Here is an 18,454-nt window from a genome sequence, read left to right on the forward strand (position 1 = left end):
TACAGTTTATTCAAGATTTATTATGCAAACATTTCTGTAATTTGGGTATTTTAAGGAATCGTCGTTGTAATCAAATAACTAAATATTTGTTGTATATTACAGTACAACGTCTTACGTTTGGTTCTTGACTCTTTGAGTTACTGATGATTAGATGTCTTTTGTAGAGGCCCGCTCTATCGCAATGAAGTTAGACTGTAAGTATGCCGAGACCTCAGCCGCCTTGAACCACCACGTGGACGAACTTTTGGTTGGAATATTAAAACAGATCCGACTCAAACTCACACAAGAGTCGGGTGGAGTTGAGGAAAGCAAAAAAATCAAGGAGAGAAAAGGCTCATTCAAAGCTGCTAAAGGCTTATTACACAAACTCTTTAGAAAGAGCAGTAAAAAGGACCGTTCTTGTGACAACCTACATCAGTTATAGCGGAAGTGACGTTATTACTATGTTATGATTTGTGTCCGATTATATATATTTATATAATTAAAGAGAATCAAACAGTGAATACAAGGGTGCTCCCAAAGAAAACAGTTATTTACCATTGTAAGAGAAGAGACTTTTTCAGACAAAAACGTGTTGTCTCCTCATGTATATATTATAACCAAAGCATTCCTGGAGGTTTATGTATGTCATTTTGTTCATATGAAACTGTGAGCAACATGTATTCATCCAGAAAAGACATGTTTTCATCTTCACCTTGCATTCCATTCCTTCAGATATTATTCATGCATTTCGTACCATCTACATCTACTTGTGTTCTTTAGAGAAAAGCGTGTAAAACATTTAAATGCCCACTTTTCTAATGTAATAATAATAGTGTGGCGATGCAATGACACTAAATGTTTGATTGCGGATGATCGCCCGTTATATCAATAGCTTCCATAGATATATGATACCTTTGTACATACAGTGATTTAGTAACTACACATATACCACTTAGTTAAGAGACTCTAACATACTGTGTACTTGCTTTGTCGTTATCAGATTTTAGTGAAACATTTATTTTTAACATATTAGCGCCATGATTAATGCAAGTATTCCGAATAATTGCTATAGCATTTGCAAAATGGAATTATCGAAATCTTATTTGGCACAAAATGTCTTGCTCGAAAAGCACTTAAATTTGATTACCTGATTATTATATAATTTAAAGAATACACTTGGGTTAAGGTTTCAGACTACGGGGATTCAATAGCCACTCTTAATGATGGGGTTTTATATAAATCATGTATAGCATGCATCATGTACACAGCCCAGTTTCATTGTGTGTGGATGTCCTGTAAACACGTTTAAATGTTATGATTTATCCAATGATTTACGTTATCAAAGCAATGCTATCCAGTACGATATCATACCCCTAGTGTGAGAGTTGCCTACTGTGTTTGGTCCAAGCAAACAATGGTTAGGACAACAACGTACATTATAATAACTAGAAATATATTTCCAATGTCTAGATGAACATCTTTCTTTTCTTATAGTCATCAAGAGCCCAACTTAAATAACGAAACATCTAATAGCCAATGGTTTGATGCCGTCCGACAACGATATATTACGGGATGTTCCATTTGCAATAACTTTAGTTGAAAAAACTGTGATTTTTTTAATACTGTATTTGTTTTGGACATGATGATTTTCCATTTGTTTGCTGTGATATGTAAGATTTGTTGTAGAAAGATTGTTATGGACATTCAGTCAAATGCTATTCCGTCTACTACGTCATTTTGAAAGAGTCTACATTTCTTTCACGAAACGTACTTACATTCTGTGTTATTAATGAAAAAATGATAAGACTATTTTATCATGCTTCAAACTACTAGTTTACCATTGGAAATTACAACAATAATCAATTTCAAGAAAAATCATATTAGTCTTTCAATGATTTACTTTAATTCCTCTTTACTGCCTCTTCGTTCATATGTACATATATGAATGTAATAGAAATAGGTTTATTTATAAATACATATATGTAATTTAATTTTGCTTGTTACGAGCATTTTCATTGGCTTAAAAATTTACTTTATCAGCCCAAAAAGGAAAAAAATGGCGTCGACGTTTGTGACGTTGCTTCTGATTGGCTGAGATGACGGCGTAATGGATTCATAGACCAAAAGAGTCCCAAAAGGAATAATGAGTATTAAAGAGATTAATCTGAGTGTAATTTCATCATAAACCGCGTCGCAGTTTATTTAGAGTACACTCAGATTTTTGTGTTATATTTCCATACAAAAGCATATTTTTCTTGGCATTGTGAGAAAATTTGTTATTAATCAGTCAATATTCATGACATCAATAGTTATCTCGTTTGTGAAAATGAATAAAGATTATCTATAATCTATGTATTTCTAATGGCACTGGACTATACAATCTCCACTATAATAGTACTGAAATGTTTGTTTTTCAGAAATTTTGCGTGTCGTCACTACAGCAACAAATTACACTAACTTTTAAAAAATATGATTTAGGAAAATATAAACTTATGTCAGGCAATCATCCTGCTAAGTAAGCACCTTTTTCGTTTTATAATTATTCTTTAATCAATTTAGTAATGTTTTCGCAAATTTCATTCAACACTCATAATGTTGTAATCGATAGGAAATCTCAGCCAACCAAAACTTATATATAAATATCTCTTTTGTATGGCAGCATTAACGACATGCATTTTTCTGTCTATTTTACTGGTATATTTGAATGTATTAAACTAGAATCATGTGTAAAGGGCTGTAGAGGACATTTTATTATACATTGTAGGTTTCGGGTACATATTGTAACTATACGGATACATATATGAGACAGGTTTGTGAATAGTTAATTATCAATGTCATCAATGTAAATTTAATTTTTGTTAAATATCGTTATATTTGTTTGTCCTGTTTACATAAAACTATTTCAAATATCCATATCTTTAGTGTTGATTACATGTAGTATGGTAACATGCAATTCTGATACTGAATCAATAAATTTCAGTATTAAAATATATGAAATGTAACATATATTTGTCTTTTTATCGATAAATGTAGAAAATTAAATGACAGTTTGTTTCATGTGAAACGACTTTAGAAATTTCTTTTTATTTTTGCGATTCGTGAATGGCATGCAAAAATTAAAACCTCGAGGTAAATATAAAAAATATAATATGAAATGAACCACACTTTAAGATGCTTTTAATTACATTTGTAAAGCTACATTTCGAAGAATTTAAACGCCAAATGAACTGTGAATATCCAGCATTATTGTCCTGGAATCATGACTATACTTTACCTTCCAGACTATTGGTTTTGTCATGACGTCACAATGGATTTTCTGTCTGATGCATCCAATAAAATGTTGTTTTTTTTAATTTTATATTTCACCCCTGACATACAAATGTATGCAGATATATCAGACGGGGGAAGCCACTGGATATCAAGATGATTATGTAATAAATACAATTATATTTACTGTAACAAGTACATCCTTAACGCATTCTTCCTTACTGTTCTATATTGTTCAAATAACTTTGGTTCTTGATGCTGTATCCAATTATAGCGGTATATAAAGTCTTCAATTCATTTTTCTTGTGCTATTTGTAACTTCTCAAAAACATTGACAAACCTTATAGAATGTTGTAATACACGTAACTATATTTCAAAAATATTTCAAACATATATGTAGTTAACAAGTGTCTTGTAACCTGCACATTTTCAAGATATTTCATGTTAATATCACAAATCTATAATGTAAAATTCATCTTTGTATTCAAATTATGCACAAAACTGCATTCAATAGCTAAGTCAAAAAAGTATTTGTGACATACATAAACGTTTAAGTTCATTTTGCACTACACCGATGTAAAAAAAACTGGCTATCATTTATTTTACTTGGGTCATCATATTTATAGACCGAAGAAGATCCTTAAGGTGGCCAAAATTCTCTGTAAGTAGCGATCTAGGTGAAGGTCATCAGTGTCATCCGACAAACCTAGGGTTATTTAGAAACTTCACCCTCACACACACACACCCTCACATGTAAACCAGCATTATAAGATATCGCGTACATATTACATCAATACCCATAGGGTCACTGCATCCTCATTAATTACTAAGGCCCGGAAATTAATTTTATATTGATATAATGAATTACCTGAAGCCTGTCTACTGCTGTCGAATGACAGTATCGGGAGTAATATAGGTCGTGATTAAAGACTGGAAACAGTTTTATGGCCCTCGATGCGGTTTATTTCGGTTTAAAGTCATTAAATCTTCACAAAAACTTCTTGCTTTTATACATTTTTGTAATCTCTTTTTGAAAGGATTAAAAAATAAAGATACTGTAAAATAACAGAAGGAGACAAAACTAATCTGACGTCTTGGACACAATGTCACTGAAATGCTAACCTAGAGTCCCTGAGGTCAGGTCCTGATGTTAGAGCCAGGTCGGAATTATGTTTATCAAGGTCGAGGCATACGGCGTATATTGTATCAAGGGAAAAAACTTGCGTAAGTTGCTTGTTCAGGATTAATCCTTAGACAGTAACGGTCTGAATAGTATAGCTGTACAGCAAATCATTAGATAGATTAGATACACCACATTCACTTAAATGAATGTATACTATAAAAGAAATAATAAAAAATATCGAAAATGGAATTCGACCGTAAAATAAGTGTATGATATTAATACTCTAACCTAAAGATCTTAGCATTATAAGTGTTTTAACATTGATATATTATTATCATCTTGAATATTATCAGTTAGGAAGCCATCTCACATGGATGTTTCTGTATAAAAATAAAATTGTTTCTTCAATAATTAATTTCAATAATTCATAGCAGAGAATATCAATTCATCATTAGCAGAGCATTAAATTGAACAAAGGAAGAAAGACACAATTCTTGGCTTCTATAATTCATACTCATGCTTAACTACTTTATATGGCTTTTTTTATTCCAACTAGACGTGATTGCTCAGTTCATAGACAGATTGAAATTCGACCGATTGAACATGTTTGCATGACTAATTTCAAGTCAAGTCTAATGGTATATTTCATAATAAATATATTGTAGCTATATCATCCTAAACGCCCATATGTCATACGGCAGTCTCATATTCATGAAAAAAGAATACAGAATGTGCTGGGTTAACATAATGTATAAATCAAACTCTGTGACGAATATCTCTATGTAGGTTCCGCTTTTAATGGAGAAGGAACCAGTGGGAATACATAACGACCGATTAACCTAGCAAGCCTACTGAAATATTAAATATTACAAATATCACCAATGTGAAAAACAGTTCCCAGAAAAATGAGAGATCTAAGGTCATTTGAATTGACCCAGTTTTGGAGTTGAATTGAAGGCTTCTTTGACGGAAACATCCGACGCTCACGCTTGAAGATTTTTTTTTCAGCATACTATTGCTCTAAAACCAGTTTTACAGACCAGGTTCTCACGAATGCCTTGGATTCCACATGTAATGAATCCCAGTTCTCAATTGAAAGAGGGTAAATTATTCATATTTCGTTATGCTCTGTGCGACCAGTTGACTTTTAGGCGACAAAGCAGATATAATTGGTCATAAATGATTCAGAGCAGGAGTAAAAACATTGTATTCATTATCCTGTGGTTGGATATTCTCAAAGGGCCGACATATTAATACTAATGGAACGCAAGATATACGGATACCACGATATGGTGTAAATTGACATCCATATTATTCCGTCAGTGTATATAGTGTCGATGTGTGAACGGTTCCTGGGTTGTGTTTGTTAATTCATGAGGCTATATTGCACATCATCTATAAACATTTCTGCACATCCTTCATCGTTGATTCCCTGACGTCTACTATCGATTGCCCTGGAGCTTTTTTGATAAATATTACAAATTGTCAATACCTGATATTTTGATATTTCCACGCATGACTGTCTGAATTGTACAAGTTAGTGAACGACGTAACGCACCATTGTCGTTATGTGTCAGGAATACGATAATAATTATCAAAATGTCAAAATTACAATCAATTTTAATTGGAACCCAGACAAACGAACGTTATAAATAAGTTTTGTTTATTTAATCAATTATCAGTCAAGCAGAACAGGTTATCCAAAACTCGCGATTTTGGATGTTTAATATAAAGATACCAACCACCAATAGGTGTTTTCAGATATGACAGACTGATTTACAGTTAGGAATATGTAATGGAAATGTAATATATGTTCGAAAAATGTTTCACACTATGGTGTTAACAGTGAATTCGAGTATAGTGTCATACGTCTTTCGTATAATAATGTATGAGTGTTTCCGTCACACGCAACACTTGTAAGATCATACGTAGATATTGTTACGTCACCGATGCGGTTTGGGAGACATATACATATACTTTGTAGGACATTCTATCGTTTTCCGTCTGTCTACATCAGTGGCTCGCTCCTAAGAACAGCCATCTTGTGTCTATATTTCATGCATAACGTGATGTTATTCTGTCAGGATCTCGATGGTTTACATACTTTGTATAACGCAGACTGACTGACCGGCCCCAGATGAGATAATAACGTCCAGACAAGCTCTAGGAATGCCCTCTAAATGATATATTGTCTGATCAAATTACAGTGCAATGACACTTGTCAAAGAAAATCGACAATACGGGTTTTCTAAAGTACAATGCACCCGCATGTAATAAAGTTCCATAAGGCTTCACCAATCATGAAAGATGTCAAACATGACATAGTTTATATCAACATGATTACATTAGTTTCATAACCGCCTAAAACGACTGTAAGTATACTGGGATGTTCGAACACAATAGTTATACAGGATTAACCCTAAAGGAAGTTTACAGAATAATCATTTCATCATTCCATCCTTAGAGAGCCAACAAGTGCTAGTGTCTGCCACTGCGTTAACACTTGCATGCAAAATTGGGATCAACGTGAAGAATCGGCAAGTATTAGAAGTACGTCGGTAGTTTTCCTCTGGGAGCTCTAACTTCCTGTCGCCATAAACCCTGCAAATTGTTAAATCACATCAGTTGTTACCAGAACGCATACTGGACAAAGTAAAAAGCGACTCTTCTGTCCCAATGATTTTTAATGTAGAAGGTAGGGGGTTTGTTGTGGTGACCTATATTTTAGTGTAGACAGGTACAGCTACAAAATTATTTGAGAATATACTGGTAGTATATGATACATGACATTTAACCATATTCGATGCAATATGGTTGGCTTTAGATGTTGGAGGCAAATATTCTTCATTCAGTCATTTCGTATATAGACGTGTACACAGCAGACTCCTTTACTTCTACATTAATATTCCATAGGTCAGTGGTGATATATAAGATTCTGATGAATTTATTGGGGAAAAATAGTGTCTGTGTGTAGATATTATTGCTACAATAATTATTTACGGATGATAAATAGTAATAATAATAATAATTACGGACATAATTACAAAACCGTAATACAAATCAGATTACCCAAGGTCAAGTATCAACATGACCAAAACGATAAGGCTAATAAATACAGTGCCCTCGAAGATAAAAGATCCGATTTCTAGCTCCCACACAACATAAGAATCTCAAAGGGAAAATCAAATGTCGTCTACGTAAAAATCTAACATGGGTTTCATAACAAAATTGGATATGTTTTATTGCTAGCCTTTGGAAAACTGCATGTACAACTTGAATACCAGAGAATAACAAGCATAGTATTATTTCCCCAAAACAAAATACCAGGACTGTCAATAACCCTACTAACAATGCCAGACAATGCTAAACATAAAAACACCAAAATCAACTGCATACGGTTATCGTTAAGTTGTATTTCTTGTCATTTTCAACATCACAAACTCGCATAAAACATACATTGTGTGAATATGGATGCTTATATATGATGGTTCAGATCAATGAAAGCACCATTATACTATTGAAATAGCGGTAAATACCGCATGAAATATCATATGTTTTGAAAGAACCGCTACAGTCAACGCCATGTTACAAACTATTGGGTTATATCGGAAAACCGAGTCGCATCACGTGACCGACATCGACGATACCCGTATAGATCGGAACCTCCTGAGTCGTATCACGTGGTCAACATCGACAATAAATCGACATTTTAAACTTGTACTCGTTACAAAACACCAACAATATTTTAATTTAATTGTTTAATAACTTTTCGAATACGAATTTTACAAAAGTCAGTAAATATCGAAAGTTTAAAACTTAAAGAGGCGGAGTAAAATATGTGAACACTTTGAATACTTTTTCTAAGCCAAAAATACAACAAATCATAGACCATACAACTTTAAAAAGAATTAAAAAGCATCTTGATCACGAATAAGCATTGTTGATTTTCTTTACTAGAACACCAGATAATTTTTAGATGTTACATATGCGTAACAGTTTAAGGGCGTATTGATTACATAAGAATACATCGGTTAACACTTTCTATTCCATCTCTAGTTTGCCTGGTAAAACTGTGGTGAAATGGATCACTGACCGAGCCTCTGTAATATAACCTTAATCAAACACTCTTCATTTGATCAATGGTTAATAATGCTGGTATCCGTTCTCCGAGGAAATCCATCATTTTGGATCCTGTCTTTATCTCGAGTTGTCAGTTTTCATAATAAGCTTGTTCCCCCGGTTATATAGATTCACTCGATGATTGATAGAGGTCATCAAGAAGACGCTATTTACAGTATGGTCAACTAGAGATACGTACACATTTTACTTTACATATGCATTTAACTGTATGTACATAAGTCATACAATTTCTGCCAAACTAAAGTGTAATTACGTACATTGACCTTGAGCGAATCGAATGGGAAGAAGCTTGAAATGAAATTTATAATGGCTTTATTATTATTTTTTTCTTTAGAAATGCAGTTTGTATTAGTAACACTTATTTTTGCTATGTCGACGAGAGGGAAACAATATGAAAAAAAAACAACAGCATTTCATCTAAGGAAAATTCTTCGACAATTCTTCGATATTGTTGATAGTGGATGGTATGGTGTGAATCCCATACATGACTGACTAAAGTGATTCTTATTCCTGCTAGCGCATCCACGACCATGGCTTAAGAGGAGCCCATTTTTTTCTTTGCAAATGTGTTATTGAACAGCGTTTCGCAACCAATATCGATAAAGCTCCACATCCAAGACCCCTGTAGCAGACGTTTACTTATTAAGCATTCAATCGTAATAAGAAATCCCTCTAGGTTAGTTATTGCCCGACCTAAAAATGCCAATATTTCTGCTCTACCAAGCATATTTCACGGACAGAATTGACTAACACTTATAAATACCAGTTATTTTACCCTCTCCTTCCCATCCCTTTTGCCAGCGCCGTGATAAATCTACCGCAATTGGAACCAGGGTGTTGCACTTTTGGTTCTGTTAGCCCTTGTTATTACACTGTACGAGTCATTTCGGCCGGCTACAATCATCCAGTCCATTAAGATCTGCCTGGGGCGTTTTCTGTCAAACGCATGCTGGCAGTTTATGTCGTCACATGCTCGTTTGATTCCCGAAAAGTAATTTGCTCTGACTTTTTAATCGACAATCGATCTTGACGTGCATCTAGACGGGTGATCCGTCAGTTAAATTGAATCCATTTCAATCTGTTTCAGAAATTCCATCGGATTTAGAGAGAGAAACTGAAAAAAAATATCATTTCATTTCCTCTAATTTTATAGTTCCCCGTTTTAATGAGCGATTTTTGTGGCTTCATTTCTACACAAATGACATACATTTCTCCTAATTCTATCTTATTGCACGATAACATGACGTTTAGGATTTCATTTTGTTCTTTAATTCCACACAATACAAAGCATATGCCATGTCGTTTTTGTTCATCTGTTACCATGATTTATTTGTGCTTTCAATTCCTCTAAAACACTTTGCTTTTGTTATTCAGATTGATTTGATTTGTTTACCGGCTTTGGACATTTCAATATTATTTTTAGACAAATTAAAAAAAAATATATCAAAACTAACTAATGCTCCGCTGAACGTATGTCAGAGACCTTTCTCAAATGACATTCGTTACGATTTCGAAGATCACAAAGACTAAATCATGTCCAAATCATTATCCAAACTTTAAAAATCTTTCATTTTTGAAGCAATTATGATAATGCATTATATTATTTCATTTTCCTTCCGAAAAATGGCCTTGCCCCCCAATAGTGTTCTTGTTCAATAGTCATGGTGGAAAAAATACAACTCTTAGTTCGAAATTGCTTTAGACGACAGTGTTTGTAGCAAATCAAAGCAGTGTTTACTTATGTGAAAATAGCATTTTACTGCAAACGTGAGATAAGATGGAAATGCTTATAAAAATACAAATACAAAAGACGAATATTTGACCACTAAATAACAGAATATATCATAGTGGATTTTCTCGTCATACTACGTCATGTGCCTATGATATATTTAAAACACAATAGAATTAATCAATTAACTAAATAGTAGTGAAAACTGGTGAAAAAAAAACATGGACAGAAAAGGTAGAATGGAAAATTTTTTAAAATTTTCATATAGAAAGATAAATGTATGGCAAATCAGTATAGGAATATATATCTATATAATATTGTGGAAGTACTGGACGAACCCTAAAATCAAATATGACCTTCAACCCTTTGGGCGGTCGATGAATCAATTATCATACGCTTAATCAAATGAGTTTAGTGACTTATTGGTAAACAAAACTGCTTCTATAAATATCCCTAATCCATTCACCCCTGTAACCTTATAATGTGTTCATCCCTGTAACCTTATAATGTGTTCACCTAGCTTAATAATTGGTAGAGTTCAAGTGCGTCTTCAAGGATGTATGAGCTAAATATAGATAATCAAGGAAGTGCAAATTAATCGTGACATGTACTCCATCAGTGGGAATTTCTAGTTTGTATTTAGGTATAATAGAGAAATTCCAAGTAATAGAAATTATCGCCACAAATTAACCTAATGAAAAACGTGTAACAACAAACGAATTTAATTAATAATGGCCATTCTACAATAGAGGAGCCGTTGTAGCACTTAGCATGCTTTTGGAATTTTTTGTTTGCATTTCAAAGCACAATCTATAGGCAACATTTCTTCCTTCTTTAAGCAAACTCACTAGTATTTATTTCAAGCACTGAGAGTTTATACACTGATATACCCAACGTGCCTGGTATACTAGTGGGAATAAGATTTCCGAAAAAGAGAGTCGATGTAACGTGATTTTCGGCGGATGATCAATTTTCGAAAAAAGTATCTATGTTCCGTTCAAAAGGTCTAGCATGGGTTCGCTTGCTTTAGGTTCCCTCTAGCTCGTTACATCGTTAGAGTAAAACAAACTTTTTGACACATATCCATATTTGGTGAAACTACTTTTAATGTACGACATTCAATGGTTATATACAGTTGTTGCTCTTATTCTGTGTCTACATATTTCAGAGTTAGCTCCCTTGCGGGTAAGTATCAATTGTTACGTCATTATTTTGTGAGCGTAATTCACGTCATTTTCCCCGAACAGTATGACGTTACGCTCGCAAAAACATGACATCACAATCAATACCTACCCGAAAGTGCAGATAACTCTGTAATATACAAATCCTTAATTTACATGTGTTATATTAATTTAATTTATGCAATAAACCTATAAATTCGTTATATCAACCTATTTAAATCAGCTGAAGATACTAATGAAGTTAAATAAAACCTTCATTACTTTAAAGTATCCCCAATTACTCTTGCTTTCAATGAGCATTCCAGTGGCATAACAATTACAGTATAAGCCAGTAAAGGAAAAAAAAATGACGTTGCCTTTTGTAACATCGATTCTGATTGGCTGAACAAACGGCGTAATGACTTCATTGTCCCTCAAAGAATTTGAAATGGAGAAAACAATATCTCTAGAAGATTATGTTATAAGGAATACTATGTATTGTAACATTATTACTTTTAATAAGTGTACTTGAAATAAACCTTAAATATTAAGTAATTAATTAAGTATAATTTACAAATTCTTAGTTGACGGTCGTGGTTGTAGTTTGGATCTATAGAATGTTTTCTACTTCCAAACTGTTTATGTTTGTTTACTTGTAGCTATTAAAAGGACGTGCAAACGATATTATCTTTTATATCTAAATTAAAAATATTTATGTTTAGTCAATTAGGTTTTCTACAATCAAAATATAACTCGTTCTATTCGAGAGGAAACTGCATATGTGAAGCTAATGTTGCGAATGAGATAACACAATGAAACCAATATAAACAGTTCATTCCTACCGCCTTCCTGATCATGCGAGACACCCCGATAATTTGTTTCTCTATTATCTTTATGTATTACTGCTAACCATACCATAAATAAGATGGGATCGCGTTACAATGACAGACCTGACTTTATCTACACATAGCCGTACACATATAGGGTCCATTTACTCTATGGCAGAAATGGTAAAAACAAGCAATTATAATCTTACGGTTAGGTCCCTCTGTATCAGTAGAAATCATTCAGGAGACAGTTCATGACAGTGCATAAAAGATTCATTTCAGATAATCGTCGTGTTTTTATCAATTTAGATACCAAAATGAGAGAAATTAATTGCTTGTAATGTTGCATGATTGTGCAAAGACACAAGCTATTAACATTTTTTATTTGTTAAAGTATAGACATTGATGAAATAAATTACATAATACGAATACATGGTTAACGAAGCCCAATATAGCAAACAAACAAAATTAATAAATAAACCAACAAACTTCAGTTCTGTGATGGAAAATAATCCAAATGTATTAAAACGAATAAGAAATCACGATTTTGCTTCTAGCGCATTTTGAAACTCGTAAATACAAATTTTAAAATCGTTTCGTCGAATCGCACACTTCAATTGTTTTTGTCGTTGTCTACAGCTTCTATACTTAATTATTATTTTGTTTATTGATAACATTGCTGATTGGCATTGTGAGTTGTTACTATAATCTATGATATAGTAAAGTTCGTGGGACCTGCTGTGTGTGTCTTCATATTGCGTTCAATGACACTACTGTCTTCAATGAAAAGTCATTGTTTGCTTAATATCTAATGTAAGAAATCACTTGTAAGCATCAACTACTTAAGATATTTCTCATTTACTGATATAAATGGAATAAATGTTTTAGTCTACTGGAGCCCGGTTTTGATATCTAGCATTCTTCATCCAGCCACATAAGAATAAATCCCCCTTGTGTATACGATATCTTAGAGATGGGGATAACTCACGCAAGTCTTTGTGTATGGAAATTGTGAAGCTCAAGAAAAATCTCAGTTCTCAAAATGCTTGCTTCAGGGACAGACCTGCATTTCTACGCTAAATGCATTAATCATGTGTTTGAATTTGGTAGGTTTATTGCCGATTTCGGATCAATACACACAAAAGCTACGGTATATACATGTAGTCTTTGGTGTGACCATTCACTGTAAACACACCTATTTTTCGCACATTCAAAATTTAGCGCAAAGGCAACCTTGATAGGTAATGTTAGAATGATGTTAGGGCCATTCTTCAGGCCACACAATTTCAATATATACAAGTAATAAAAAAAATTAGCGCTGTCAGGTTTTCGAACATTATGTTACGCGCGAAAAGCGCTAATTTAAGGATCTTGTTTAATTTTGTAAGTTTACTGTATATTTCATACACATCTGTGAATAACGTTTATAATTTAACTACTGTTAGGTAAGCGATTCATACACAATATTCATGGTCCACAACGTTGAAATCCCTGTCCCTGTAATTAGTTCTAGATATATTTACGGCTGACCCACACCATTCATCTGTTCATGTATGATGATTTAACCGCGTGAGTAGGTTATGACATGAGTCGCAATAAGAGGATTATATAAGTATAGTGTAATATGTTACCCTAATTATAATTAATTTCTTAATTTTAATCTACTTATTGATCATGGTAATCTAAGATAATTATCTTAAATAAAATATTTATTTTATCTTATTTTTATTGATATGATTTTTTTTTATTAAAAGTGCGTCAATATTTATTTGCTGATGAAATCAATATTATAATGTGATATATAATAAATGGTTGATTAAAGAAAAAGTAACATTTGTTATATGAAATAACATTATATATTCTGGTTGACAAGTCACACGGCATATTGATTCATATATGAGCCGAATAGTTAAAATGTCATCTAAAATGAAAATGAAAAACTATTAATAGGTATCAGTTTCTGTCACATGGAAATCTTTGGGAACTAATATTGAATACTGAAAAGTGTTCAATACCACAGCTAACTAGTGGAGATAATATCACAATGAAATGCCTTGTTTAAAGTTTGTTTTGTTACAGCCCCTAATGCATCATCAACGTGCTTTAATATATTAAGGATACACATGTATAGGCTTACTATTATCTTGGTGCATTACGACACGTTAATGTATAAGGAAACATCACACCGTTTGTTAATATGAATACCTGGGAGCCACATGAAAAACGCAGTAATGGTGTTTTTCATTTCATTGGGTAACAGGTAATATGATAAGAAAACATAAACAAGCATAAGAAAACATAAACAAGCAACATAAAGATTAAAAGACTCACAAAACGCTATGGTCATGAAACATTAACAATTTTAAATTTACACGCCAGTACAGCGTATTTACCTCCCACCAAGTATGTAATGTATGACAGTGTAGAATGTTAAATTTTGAAAAAAGATGAAAATAGAAATCAAAACAAAACAATCACGTAATTACGCAAAAGTCCTGTTAACGCATGTTAAAAGTCATGATAACGACTATTTTTGTGTTATTGCGCGATGTTATGATTTGTACATTTCGTGATTACTCCTTTCTACGATTTGGCAGTAAACAGTTGTTCGCTCATACGTCTTTATCAGATAACTGTTAAAACAGGCACCATTAACACAAACTCATGTCCACGTCATCAACTCCTCGGAACCTGGCGAACCAAACATGATTCGGGCAATCCAAATACCTCTCGGTGGAATTAGATAATGACCAGCAGCCGCGGCACTGGTCATCTGATTAATTGGCCACGACACTCAGAACATGGCTTTTTACTTCGCCATATTTCACATGAGGCCGACGTATAGTCGATAGTAATGCTACAGGTCATATTCCCGAGAATGTTTTGCTAATTTCTTTGACATTAGATTAGACGCATTGGGGTATGAGTATTATAATATCATTTGGTTACGAATGCACAATAAAAATGGATTAGTTTAGTGGACATATTAGTCACTTATTATAAAAAAAGTAACGCTTACATATTTTTTTTAAAAAAAGAAACAAAAGGAATGTGACAAAATACAGATGAACACAAACACTTGAAAGAAAAATATTCTAGAAGTCAGACTCATCTGTTGAATCGGTTTCTGTTTTGTGCGGCTATACTCTTTCGAATATTGAACTATTAAGGCCAGTGAAATGATGAATTTACAGGTATATCATTTACCTGTTTAATATTTTTGTAACCCATTTCTAGTCTTTCCCACAGTGGGCTCGAAAGGTCCTGGATAGTATATACAACTTTTTCATTAATCATTCCCCCCTTATATGTAATAATAATTTGTCATAAACATGTTATAAAACAAATTACCTTACTCAAATCTCATAATAATAAGTTTTATATAGGTTCTATCCCAAAGTGTTCCTGATAGTGGTGTATTTCGGAACATAGGAGTATCTCAATAAACCTTATTAATGTTTCCTTTTCCAACATTTGCTATTATTTTCCATTAGGACAAAACATCCATCCTTGGTTACAAATATAATGGTTCCACGTGTCACTTAAGCTAAATAATATCCAAAAACATCAAGAAAGGCCTGTCAAAATATCACATCTCTTATCACAAGACAAAGCCAGATAAATGGCGTTGTGTGCATCATATACAATACTTGTGTAAAGCCATACTTGGATACATGTCCCCTGACAATACAGATATAGAGTTTTTCATAAAATATTGACGAAGAAAGCTATTATGATAGATGATGGCTTGTATTCCTAATTTCATTCTGATGCTTACTTTCTAAAATAATGTCACAATGTAGCTTTCTGGTGTTTTATGATTTGTGTTGGAATGGGATACTGATGCGAAAACCTTCTACGCTGTACCAATTTATCTTTTTTTACGTTCGGCACTATAATATATTGATATTTATGATGTGCAGTGTCTGCATATAATCTTTTCTAACAAAATTGACGTTTATAGGAGGAATACAAAAATCATGAAAAAGTTCAGAAAAAAACACACACACATTATGGAATAACGTGGATAGAATTGCATGTGAACCGCGAAACATTTAAGGATGAAAATATATTAGCTTTGTGTGATAGCGGAATCTCCTCAAAAACCATTCCAGTTGATCGCTTCAATTCAATATAATTCTCAACCCCCCCCCCCCCCCCCGGAAAACTTGATTTACAGCCTTATCCGTTTATCCGAGAAGGCAACGTCAGCGAAATGACAAGTTTTGCATTATCTCTATTTATACAGTTTTTGGTTTGTTTAATGACATCTGAAAATCATAGAATCTATTCAATTGTGCTAATACAGAGAACGTTCATATAGGATACACAATGCTTTCCTTTTGCAGTTTGTTAAAATTATAGCAATCAGTCATTACATTATAACCAAGCAGCCATTTTGATTACAGTAATTGTCCTTTTAGTGTGTTACGGTGTATACATGTACGCGGCTGATGTATATTTGTGTGGTGCGTCCTTGTAACCTTGCCCATTTGAATTTTCAAATGGGGCACTTACGTGGTAGGAATGGAAACATACGATGTCCACACATACCATTGCCTGATTAACAACAAGCGAATGAAGACTATGTGAAAGTGTTAAGGTAAAAATTGAAATAAATCTTTCGCTTTTTTACATGTTGCAATTTGTTCAGCACGTCTTTTAAAAACATCCCAAGAGGTTTAAATATTGACACTCGATTATTATTCTAGGGTTATGATATTACCCATATCTGTACAACATATTGTGAATGAAGCAGAGCACGAGAACTCTTGTACTTTATCGAGATTTTCCGTTTGGATAATGGTGTTTTTTATAGATTTGAATTTGTGTTATTGACTTAACAGTTTTTGGAACTATTACAGACATTATTCATCACCTTTACAGTAGAATTAATAACGTATCGTTACATATGGTCAGGCGAAACAGACTCTAGTCACAAGGAAATCCACTTTGTTACTGCTGTGTTAAGACGATAGGAAATGGTTTAGACACAGAGGTACCCCGATTGTAATTGCCCTTTAGAGCAAAATATGATGATATTAGAAATTACGACAGGCTATACACATTTTGGCAGATTACAAAATTGGTTAGGGAAAGATTAAAGTCTATCTATTAGACCCAAGTAGTAAGAAGTGGTGGTATATCAGATCGAGTAAATCGATTTAGATAGATATAGTCGATGGTTTTACAAACTTTCATTTCATGAATAGACTACGTTCTTCCTCTCCAACTTAAGAAACAGCGTGCACAATTCAATTATCCTTCAACCTCGTTTATAGCCACTCATCCACCAATGTCAAACCAATGATGGGGCAATGATGGCCGCCGGTTGACCCTCTGTACTGAATAGAAAAGACCATGCTTTCTCCATGCTCTGAGATTCCAATTAAATGTATCCTTGGGGATGCTTTTCATTTGACTTCTCCGTGATTTCATTATTTCGTGTCATCGCCTCTAGCAAAGGTTAGACCGCCGCTAAAGTCGTATGGTTCTGTCCTCCTCATCAGTGTTCATACGGCAATCACAGAGTGACAACCTAAAGCTACAAAACAAGGCCTCACCGGCGATTGATGTATCATTAGAAAGTCATTTTCGATATTGATTTTTGTTAATAGAAAGCGAATACAGAAATTGTAATTCGGTGGTCTTAATTTTACGGTTTTCATTGTGAAAAATTATCTTTTTTTATGAAAAATGTTAAGTTTTGTTTTACTTCTTCAGCTAGAAGATTGCAATTAAATTATTGATATTTGAAGATTCTTATTCATCACTAGAAGTTACCCAGCATTTCAAGAATTACACATTACTTAATATGGCAATTTATCAAATAACTCTCAGTAAATTCAAATGATTAATTAATTGTTAATTGCTTCTACAATTACAATTCTAAAATATTTTTCAAAATGTATTTGCTACATACAAGTTCGTACAGAACCAAGGAGAATAAAGAAATAATATATGGAAACCGACACTTGAGAACAATCCTATTTGCAAGCACGAGATGAATGTTTTTATTTGAGGGATATAGCAAGGATGTCAATATTCAACAATGAAAGGGAGATTACTACTACATTTGCCAAAACAGTTAGTTTCACAAGAGTAACCTCACTTTATTGATTGTTAACTTCCACACTAAAACAGTATCTGTAGTCGTCGCGTACGAGTTATACCCCCTATCGCAGCATTCTAACTATAGTAAAATCAGACACAGCGTATATTAATT

General features: G+C 33.3%; 1 protein-coding gene across 1 annotated transcript in view; it reads left to right on the forward strand.

Annotated features, from left to right (window-relative positions):
* The window catches only part of LOC138315404 (GTP-binding protein Rit2-like), a 28,424-nt gene extending 24,884 nt beyond the window's left edge, over positions 1 to 3,540 (forward strand). The window contains exon 4 of the mRNA XM_069256411.1: positions 165 to 3,540. Coding sequence (XP_069112512.1) covers positions 165 to 424 — 260 coding nt within the window. The 3' untranslated portion in view covers positions 425 to 3,540. The remainder of the gene's footprint in view (positions 1 to 164) is intronic.
* Positions 3,541 to 18,454: the final 14,914 nt, after the last annotated feature.

Source organism: Argopecten irradians, chromosome 2 (assembly GCF_041381155.1).
Source record: "Argopecten irradians isolate NY chromosome 2, Ai_NY, whole genome shotgun sequence".
Taxonomy (NCBI): domain Eukaryota; kingdom Metazoa; phylum Mollusca; class Bivalvia; order Pectinida; family Pectinidae; genus Argopecten; species Argopecten irradians.